Raw genomic sequence first — 10,910 nt, 5'->3', positions numbered from 1 at the left:
GTAAAAATTACTAATACGTTGACTGATTTTCTCTGCAGTTGAATCAGTACTTTCAAGTAAGAGAAGCACCATATTGTTTATTAAGGAAATGTGGACCTTTGAGAGCGGAAACAGAATTTGAAATATTATTAGCATCAGAACAAGATAAGGGTTTAATTGGTAAGGCCTATATTATAATTATTAAATTGGATAAGAAGACTGGAACATTTATAAAAAAGGGCTAAAATATTTGACAAGAATTAACAGAGAAGGAATGGAAATGGGTGTTCGTTAGAATACTCAGACAGATTATAACTACAGATTTCAAGGAAAATGCCCATGAAGTCCAATATCAGTGCAGGTATATTCTCAAATAAATGCTGGAGCTGTGATGTGAACTAATCAGATAGCTTGCATGTTTTTTTGGAGTTGCTCAGTAATTCAAATTTATTGGCATACTATTAGAAATATTAGAAATGACTGGCTATTTATTAAGTTACTCTAAAATATTATTATTTGAAAGGTACAGTGCATGACGTTGATTTGCAAAATGTTTCAAAATGTTGAAACTTTCTGGGATATAGTAAAAATTGTTTTCTTATGTGAACAGCCTTACGAAGTCCAATAAAAAAAGCTGCAAATCTGCAACCCCACTAGGTGGCACTTGTGATGTTTCTCCAAAATGGGTTTGACACTGTGGGAAATTTCAGGTGACCCAATGTCTAGACCCTGAATGAATTCCACAAACAGAATTTCAGGAATGGGAGTAACCAGAGGTTTAGCTCAGTGAAAGCCCTCCCCCCCCCCCCGAATATTGTGGCCTTCTCTTCAAGTAAGAAAGCAGAAAGTTTGTGGGGAGGGGAGCCAGTGGTGTGTTTAGAGCAGGGGTAGGCGGCCCGGGGGCCGGATGCGGCTCAATCACCTTCTCAATCCAGCCTGCGGACGGTCTGGGAATCAGTGTGTTTTTACATGAGTAGAATGTGTGCTTTTATTTAAAATGCATCTCTGGGTTATTTGTGGGGCATAGGAATTTGTTCATTTCCCCCCCAAAAATAGAGTCCAGCCAACCACATGGTCTGAGGGACAGTGGACCAGCCCACAGCTGAAAAAGGTTGCTGACCTCTGGTTTAGAGTGCTGGACTAGAGCTGGGAAGAACCAGAATCAAATCCCCTCTCAGTCATGAACTAGACTAGGTGCCCTTAGGGTAGTCACTATCTCTCAGCCTAATCTATCTCGCACAGTTGGTGTGAGGATAAAATGGGGATGGTCAAGAACCATATATGTTCATTGGAAGAATAATGGGACATGAGTGCAGAAAAATAAACAAATAAATAAACAGCCTGTAGCTATGTGTGAGAGAGAAATGCCCACAATTTATAGAATCCACATGGGTTGGAAGTAGAAGCACGATCAGTCCAGGAAAGGATTGTCCTCACGTGTTGACAAAACGTTTTTGGCTGGCAGAATTGTGCAGCTAGCTTCATTGCTTCTGGCACGTATACCAAGTATGTAACCAGCTACTGTCATTTTCCTCATTTTCTTTTATTGTGGGTGGCATTTATTTCTTTTATTGTGGGCGGCAAATTGTTGCCCTCCAGATGTTTTTCGACTCCAGCAAGTCCATGCTTGCTGGGGCTGCTGGGACTTGCAGTCAAAAACATCTAGTGGACACCAGTTTGGCAAAGGCTGAGCTGCAGTGTGTACCTAGAAATTCCCACTGTTCGTCAGAGGGCAGTGGGAAGGAAGCAGCAGCAGAGTGATGATTTAACCCAGGGATCAGCAACCTTTTTCAGCCGTGGGCCGGTCCACTGTCCCTCAGATCATGTGGTGGGCTGGACTATATTTGGGGGGGGGGATGAATGAATTCATATGCCCCACAAATAACCCAGAGATGCATGTTAAATAAGAGCACACATTCTACTCATGTAAAAACACGCTGATTCCCAGACCGTCCACGGGCCGGATTGAGAAGGTGATTGGGCCACATCCGGCCCCCGGCCCTTAGGTTACCTACCCCCGAGTTAACCCTCAGCTGAACTCTGTCCATCAAAATAGCAGAGTATGTTAAGCTCAATACTGTTCTTTTTCTTCCCCAGTTATCCTCAACTGTAAGTGAAATTAGAAGGATGGAATCTCTTTCTCTCTCTCTCTCTCTCTCTCTCTCTCTCACTGATGAGGAACAGAGCAAAAAATCTGCCTGTGAGCAGCACATTTTTATCAGCCTCTGTCTGAAAGCAAATGGAGCTGCACACATGTTGGTTTTCATACAGATTGGCGAGAAAACTGAATTCATAAATCGGTCAAATTCTGGCTCAAGGATTTGTCTCTTGACAGCTTGTGGGTTGGGCTGTGCTGAAATTCTTCCTTTACTTGCATTCTTCAGACTGGCTGCAATGTTAATAGGCGGAGGCAATCCTTACAACATCCCAATTGGTTCCATATTTATTACATGCCCGCCTTATATAAACCTAGCAGGAGGACTGCTGAGAGCTCCAGGCTGCTGAGAAAGGCTGGCTGCTTGTGCAGATCGCCTAACAAGGTGGGTACAAGTATCTCTCGCACAGGCTTGTAGCTCGCCGCCAAAAAAGTGTGGGATGGGGAGTTTATCTCTATGTGCACATAAATGTTTTACTTTTATTAATTAAGGCTATACCAGTGATGTTAATGATGATAATAATTTTACTGTTACCTGCACAAGTCCTGGGGCAGCTGTAGGCCAAGTTGCAGTTGGAGCTGCCAGAGCACAGCATCCTCCTGCTGCCTTTCCCTCTATTTTTCACCTCTTTGGTTACTTTTTCTGTCTGCTTCCTTTTCTCTTCCTCAGCTTCCCTCAGCTCCATTCTCTTGTTCCCTTCATTTCCATTTTATCTTTTCAATACTCTTTCCTCCCTCTCTAGCCTCTTTCCCTCTTTCCACCCTTCTCCACATCTCTCACTTTCCCCACTTCTTCTCAGGATATATGCTCTTACATGAATGCATGTCAAGCTCTAGGTTGTTTGAAATGCAGAAACATGAGACTTGGCTCATGTGTTTCTCTTGGTTTGCAGAAATGTCAGAAGGTTCGGCTGCCTGTAGCACAGAACAGAGCAGAGACAGATTGTAAAGGGCAAAAACATGCCCCAGTGGCTAAAAACCGAGGTAGAGAGATGTAATGTTGCAATTTCCCACCCATTGGGATAAATAGCTTTCCTATTTCGTAAACCACTTTGAGGGTTTTTTGTTTTTTTACAACCAAGCTGTTTTCATAAATTTTATGAAATAAATGCATCTGTCTCAGCAACTCTTTAGGAAACCCCTTCGTATAGGTAGGAGCGTAACAGGCTGATTATAAATGAGGACCTTCAAAAGAATATTCAAACTAAGTGTATGTTGATTCCTATGGGAAAGAGAGAACTGGGCTCCACTGCAGCATACGCAGAAGCTGCTTTTCTCCACTGATTCTTTAAGCAGAACTTTAACCTGCCAACACGACATCTTTGTGGGGTGGGACGCTGTCTCTTTCCCTTCCAAGAATGCAAAAGAAAGTTTTTTCTTCTCTCTTCCCCATAACGGGGCAGAAGAGCAGGACACTGTGTACGAGAGAGTATATGTGGTGTTCCTGCATGTGTGTATGAGTGCATGTTTTTGACTGCCTGTGTGTGTGTGTGTGTGTGTGTGTGTAAGAATGTCTGCATGCTCTGTGCCTGCATACATAAACTATGTTTCCCACTTTTTATTATAAACTAATCCCAAGGCTGGGTACAATACTAATAAAACATGATCCAATTGTAATTCTAAAAACTATAAAGCAGGCATGAGCAAATGCACAGGCCAAATAATACCTATTTGTGGCTTAAATGTCATTCTCCCCACCCCAGCGTTTCATGACATATTTTTATGGTGGTGTACACACCAGAGAGGGGGCAGCGATTTCGTCATCCAGTGCATATTATCTGATTTGTCCCCATGTCTGCAAAACCCCTCCAAAGTATTCTGTTAAGCTGTCATCTGCGCATGTGCTGTCATCTGCGCTTGTGTATCAGATGTCTCCATCGTGTACCTCAGATTAACTGCAGCTTACATTTTAAAACCAAATAGGAGCTACTTAGAGGGAAAACACACCAAACAGCAGTATTTCTCAAGTAGTTACAGGATGTCTATGGATTGTGGCTAATGTCATGCATACTCTGCTTCAAACACCAATGGTGGCTGCGCAGTAGAACTAGAGTAAATGGTAATGCATACACAGCCACAGATTCAATCTGGGGCAGTGAATAGGCCTTCAGTTGGCACCGAAAGCTTATAAGAGCGTAGTAACCACAGGAACATAGGAAGTTGCCTTACATTGAGTCAAGACTCATTGGTCAATCTAGCTCAGTATTGTCTGCAGCAGGGTTGGAGAACCTTTTCTGGCCAGAGGGGGTTGGATCTTAATCTCCCCACACCTGGCAGGTCCAATTTGACAAGTAGTTGACGCTTGAAGTATTGTACTTAGAAAGCCCTTTGCAAGCAGCCCCATGCTGTTCCTTAAACTTCTGAACATTGGAGGTTTAAAAAGCAGCTGTTGTTTACAAAGGGCTTTCAAACAGCCCCCTCCTCTTTGAACATCTGGTTTTTGGAAACCTTTGCAAGCAGCCCCATGTTCCTGTGTCTCTCTGTACTTACCTGTCCATCTGAATGTCTGTGAGGGAGGTGTGTGCAGGTGAGCCACACTCATTTTGAGCACACCTACCACTGGCATGGGGTGGATAGCTGACAATGTGTGACTCAGGTTAGAAAAGGTTAGCCGCCCCTTTTTTAGAGCCTTGTAGGCCATGTTGTGAGGGTGCCCTGAAAAGTGTGTAAAAAATATTGTCAATAAATAAATAACAACATCCCCCTGTTCAGCTGTCAAATGTGTACATGCTGCTACATGTGCTTCTAAGGGTGTGTTTCTCTGTTTTTCCTCTCATGCAGACTGAATTCCTGTTGAGGAAAACTTCTCCATCTTCGACCTGCTAAAGATTGTTGCCCATTTCCCCCTCTCCAAACAGCTAAAGATGAATAAAATTATTGTTTATGAAGAGGAAGACTTTGAGGGGTTCAGGAAAGAATTCACTTGCAATGTTCCTGACCTACGTTCTGTAGACTTTGGGGATTGCATTTCCTCCCTTAAGGTGATTGGACAACCTTGGCTGGTCTTCCGGGATCCCAACTATAAAGGTGTGGGTTTTGCATATGAAGAAGGAGAACATAAGCACATCCAGTTAAGTAATAACATTTCTTCTATCCAACTAGTCACTGAGGACTTGGAAGATCCTCAGATCACACTTTATGAGCACCCTAACTATGAAGGGATAAGCAAAGTGATAAAAGAGGAAACCAACCTAAGTTATGGGTATTTCAATGACAAGGCGTCTTCCCATATTGTCCAGAAAGGTGCCTGGCTCCTCTATGAACATCCAAGGAGAGGTGGTTGGTACTATATAGCTCGAGAAGGAACGAAGCTTGATAACTATGGCCCTTTGTATCATTTCCATGATAAGTGTTCCCACGTGTATCCCCTTAAAAGTGGCCGGCCTGTTATCACTAGCAGGATCTTATGGGACCGCATGAACTTGGAGAGTGTGAGGGATGTGATGATTGATGAGATAAATTGTATCAACACCACGGAAACAGAGCAGACGTTCACTACCACCAGCAGTCGAATCTATGAAATATTCACAAGCCACAGCTTCAAATTAGCAGTCCCTAACCTTCAAATAAATGAGAGTTTCAATTTAAGCATAGATCCGAGCACCAACCTGACAGTAGAAAAAGGAAAGATTGACTCTGTTACTACTGTAAACAAAATCGAGGTGACCATGCCAGCCAAGGTCCCCAAAAAATCAGAATTGAACATCCAGGTGATCATGAAGGTAGTCACGGCCACTGTTCCTGTGGAGCTGATCATCACCAATAATGGTAAATCAAGGACGGAAAATGGGCAGTATCGTAGTGTGTCAGGACGCAACATCACCACCAAATACAGCATGAAATCAGTGAAAAATTAAGCAGAGGACCAGTAATCACCAAAAGCAAAATGACCATGCCAGCCAACAACCCACTTTCATTTTGAAATGAACAGCTGTATATTCAAGAAGAGCATTTCTCCCTTCCTGTGAGGAAGACCATTACCTAGAAATGGGGAGATGGGGCTGGACAATGGGACTTTAACAGCAGCACTGAATATATCGGAATATATGGGAACATTATTCTCACTGTCTCATTTCTCTGTTCATTCCCTCTACCCTGCCCCACCTGCCTTACCCACTTGCATGTAGAGAAAATAATTAGGATTTTATTGTCTACAGTATGCTTCCCACCTTCCCAGCACTTTTATGGAAGTTTAAACTTCCAACCCACTCTTCTAATTTTGCAGATATTTGTATCTGAGTGGGGAAATTGTGTGTGTGTGTGTGTGTGTGTGTTAGTTCATTGTGATTGGTTGAACGTAACCTGTCCTAGGAAAGAAAACATTACCTTAAAAAAAAATAGAGAACTGCATTTCTTCTTCCATGGAAAGATAAGTACTTGGCATCTGGAACAAGGAAAAATTCTTAAATAAATTTTTTTTGCATGTTCCTTGATCTGCTATTACTGCAGACATTAAAGACACTATACCAGATGAAATTCCTGAAAGTGGCAAGACAATGCTGGTTTCGAGGGACTGATGAAGAGGAACTGAAGGGCAAACTGATAACAGGAGGACTGTGTAATTCATATAAAATATATATAGAGAAGAAATCTGGAATCCACAGTTAGTACAACGAACTAGAAAATAGTCTCACTTCACTGACAAAAGACATCCGACAGAGAGAATCCAACAGAAAGTAGCTGTTAGGACACAGGTTGGTAATAAATACCTTGTATGCTCAATTAAGCCTCCACAGCAACTCTGTATGGTCTGCAGTTCTATTTATGCTTCTTAAATCCTATCTGATTTTAAAAATGATTTCTAGGGTGAATGGTTGCAGATACGCACCTCCTTAACTGCTATGTTTAAGCACTCTGGAGAACATGCTTCTGCCAATTTTGTTTCATTGTATTTTTGCATCATGTATTAGACTCCAGCTGCTGTTTGGATGCTTTTCTGCTTATTAAACCAGACTGGTGAATATCTCAATACAACCATACGCGTGTGATTATACTCTTCGGAAATGGCTCACAGAATGCCAGCAAGAAGGGGGTGACAGGGCTGCATGATGAAGAACGGGGGGGGGGGGGTTGACATGTGGTCCTCCAGGTGTTACTGAATACCAACACCCATCAGCCCCAGCCAGGTTTGGCAGTGATCAGGAATGGTGAGAGTTGTAGTCCAGCAACGTTTAGATGGCTACATCTTTCACATCTCTCATCAAGAGGTTATGAGATAATTAGATGACTCTCAGTGCAGTCCTATACTCAGAAGTAACTCTCACTGAGTTGAATGAGGCTTCCTGCCATTTAATTATGTATAGCATTACAGCCTCACACTTTTACATCTAATTCAAACTAGTCCACTTTGCTCATTCCAGTATTCAGACAGACAATAACTTTTATATTCTACCCAAGTTTCTTAAAGCTAGATTCTGCCTGCCAATATATACCATGTATTATAATGATCTATTAGAACCTTCCTTCAAAATACAATTTGTTTCTGTAACATCATTTAAATCAAATGAATCCTATTAGTAAATGAGATAGTATGCCTGATATTTGCATGAATGCCATGTTAGATGCAAGAGCAGAGTATAGTATCTAAAATATTACAGCTTTGTTTTTTATGTCGTACAGAGCATAATAGAAAAATGAGAAAGCAGAGTTCAATTCATTTCACCCTGTCCTTGACTGAGATAAATTTAATCACAATCTTCTTACTGTATAACAGTGTATTATTTCAGCAAAATAAGGATTGGTGATGGATCTCCTGTGGCCCCTGAGGTTGTAAATTAGACATGGACAATTTTTAGGGTGTTTTTAAATATGTAGTTACTGGTAGGTAGCCGTGTTGGTCTGCCGTAGTCAAAACAAAATAAAAAAAATCCTTCCAGTAGCACCTTAGACACCAACTAAGTTTGTTATTGGTATGAGCTTTCATGTGCATGCACGGTATCTGAAGAAGTGTGCATGCACACGAAAGCTCATACCAATAACAAACTCAGTTGGTCTCTAATGTGCTACTGGAAGGAATTTCTTTATTTAAATATGTAGGTTAGTCTATACAAACATCACATTCTCTAATAATTGTACTATAAGATTAGGACCTCATATGTCATTATTACACACACACACACACACACAGAGAGAGCTTACTTGTCAAAACATTCAGTTTACATAGAGCATAAAATATACATAGTTTTAATGTATCAATAAAAGTTGCCCTAAAAAAAACCCCATGTAGCAAACAATGTATGATGTTCTACACAAACATAATCCACTCATACACATTTGTATAGGCCAGGGGCCATCAAAAATTGAGTGAGTGAGTAAGGGTGGTTGTAACAACAAATATAGAAAGCCAAAGCGTTGCCAAGAGAGTGCTGCAGGCTTTATAAGGGCTCAAAATGGTGGAGAAAGACCAAGATGGAGATAACACACTCCTCAGTGGCAGAGAGCTCTGGACAGGATTGCAGGACAGGTGGCATCTGCAAGCAAGAAACTTTAAGTGAATTGCAGCTGAGAAATAAATTCCTTTATTTACTAATTATATATGTATGTGGCCAGTGAAATATAACAACTTGGTGTGGGTGTGTGGGTGTTTCTACACACAAATCAACTTCCAACTTCTCGGGGAAAATTAGACAAACTAATAGGGAGAGATTTGGAAAGGTGCCAAAAGGCAGCTCACAGGCCATGATCCTTTTTTATATTATTCCTGTTGAGATTATATCTCATTCCGCAATTAGATGTTTCCATACAGTACAGTACAGAGTACAACAGCAACCTGGTGGGGAGTCTAATAAAATCAGAAGGAAAGCCAAAGGGGCATACATTTTTAAAGCTCCAGAGCCAAAAGCTGGAGTCACTCTATTAAGAACTCGGAAGGCATCTTCTGCTGAAGCCCATTAGTCTATTTGATACCATTCTGCACAGTAATGCATGGATTTATCCATCTGCAATTCCCTCCAGACATTGCTGGACAGCTCCCATCCTCCTTGATCATTGCTAACACAAGCTGAGACAAGGCTGTAGTCCAACAACATCTGGAGGGCATTGGGTATCGTAGAACTTAGGTGACTATCCTCTAAATTGAATGAGCCATTATTGGCTTTGCAGATGTATTTCTCAAGCAGCTGAATTCTAACCACATTTAACCAGAACTAATGCCACAGGTTTCAAGACTTCCTTTACATACATGGTAGCTAGCTGGTGGCATCCTCAAGTGGTAATTCTGCCCAGGGGGTGGGGCTGGGGCTGTGGGAATGTCACTAGAGCTCTGGACCCTCCCTAAAGGGATCACCAATACCAGGGACTGACAGGCAACTGAACATAGGAAGCTGCCTTATACAGAGTCAGACCACTGATCTATCTAATTTGGTATATAAATAAACAGAAATCCATTACCAGCTGAAATTAGACAGTTGCCTAGCATCTTGATATTTAGATGGCTACTGATGTCTTTTCCTGAAGCGTAACACAATCATTTTATGGGATATTAAATGTACAATTGTAGAAATTGTTTATTTTTGTTAGAGTCTTATTTTATCTTATTGTATGCTGCTTTGATAGCTTCTGTGATAAGGTTAATAAAACTGTAAAAAAAATTAAATTTAAAAAATCCACAGTGATGGACAGCATCTCTCCAGGATTTGGTCTCTTCTAGTTTATATAGAGATCCTGGGGACTGAATTTCAGTCTTTCTGTATGCAAAACATATGCTATACCACTGAGTTGAGGTCCTCCTCCTAACAAATTACAGTGGTACCTCGGGTTAAGTACTTAATTCGTTCCGGAGGTCCGTTCTTAACCCGAAACTGTTCTTAACCTGAAGCACCACTTTAGCTAATGGGGCCTCCTGCTGCCGCTGCACCACCGGAGCATGATTTTTGTTCTCATCCTGAAGCAAAGTTCTTAACCTGAAGCATTATTTCTGGGTTAGCGGAGTCTGTAACCTGAAGTGTATGTAACCTGAAGTGTATGTAACCTGAGGTACCACTGTAATTGAAAACTGCCTTTTCAGTGAAGCAGATTTGAGGACACATGATGCAACCATCAACAAGTTTGGGTCTGACTAATGCCAGGATGCTGGGAATCCATAGTACTTTCTTCCACAATGACTGAAGAAAGCTGGGATATAAAATGTACTTAAGGGTGCTTCCAGATGATGTTTATTGTAGGATTGGTGCTTGCCTATCCCCATGCCCCCATCATTTCATCTGATTTCTGGAGGGAAACTGGTAAAAATTAATCTCAGGGTCGTGGGTCCGAGCCCCACGTCCGGTAAATTATTCCCGCATTGCAGGGGGTTGGACTAGATCAGGCATAGGCAAACTCAGCCCTCCAGATGTTTTCGGACTACAACTCCCACCATCCCTGACCACTGGTCCTGTTAGCTAGGAATGATGGGAGTTGTAGTCCCAAAGCATCTGGAGGGCCAAGTTTGCCTATGCTTGGACTAGATGATCCTTGTGCCTCCCCACTCCAACTCTACAATTCTAAGCGAGAACTGTTGTCCACATCTTGTTTACGATTTGTGAACCAGCTGGTTACATTATGGTGACCCTATGTGGAAGCACCCTACGGAAGAAAGGCGGAATATAAAACGTACTTGTCATGTAAAACCCAAGGGCGGGAGGGGACAGGTCATTAACAGGAAACCCCAGTTGGAGTCTGGTGGAGCTGAAGCGGCGGGTATGTGCTCGGAATGTCAGAAACTCTGCGAGGCTCTGGGCAGTGGGGCAGCGAGGGAGAATGCGGGAGGCAGAGACGAGCAGGGGGAAACGAGGAGAGG

General features: G+C 42.1%; 1 protein-coding gene and 1 long non-coding RNA gene across 2 annotated transcripts; one reads left to right on the top strand and one right to left on the bottom strand.

Moving 5' to 3' along the window:
• Positions 1 to 38: 38 nt before the first annotated feature.
• LOC310699995 (epidermal differentiation-specific protein-like) lies at positions 39 to 7,108 on the top strand. Its single transcript, XM_083488781.1, has 3 exons — positions 39 to 159; positions 2,364 to 2,519; positions 4,916 to 7,108. The coding sequence occupies exon 3, from the start codon at positions 4,999 to 5,001 to the stop codon at positions 5,989 to 5,991; it is 993 nt and encodes a 330-aa protein (XP_083344907.1). The 5' UTR covers positions 39 to 159; positions 2,364 to 2,519; positions 4,916 to 4,998; the 3' UTR covers positions 5,992 to 7,108.
• LOC310700029 lies at positions 6,564 to 10,865 on the bottom strand. The gene is made up of 2 exons (XR_014522372.1): positions 10,728 to 10,865; positions 6,564 to 8,604 (listed from the first exon to the last, which is right to left on the bottom strand). It is a non-coding gene; the product is annotated as an uncharacterized lncRNA (long non-coding RNA).
• Between the last annotated feature and the right edge of the window lie 45 nt (positions 10,866 to 10,910).

Source organism: Podarcis liolepis, assembly GCF_965112155.1.
Source record: "Podarcis liolepis genome assembly, chromosome: 2".
Taxonomy (NCBI): domain Eukaryota; kingdom Metazoa; phylum Chordata; class Lepidosauria; order Squamata; family Lacertidae; genus Podarcis; species Podarcis liolepis.
Note: the sequence above shows the minus strand (reverse complement) of the source record. Positions and strands in the feature narration are given on the sequence as shown.

Excerpts from the sequence above, each read along its gene's own strand:
- LOC310699995 (XM_083488781.1), top strand. The coding sequence starts at position 4,999 with ATGAATAAAATTATTGTTTATGAAGAGGAAGACTTTGAGGGGTTCAGG.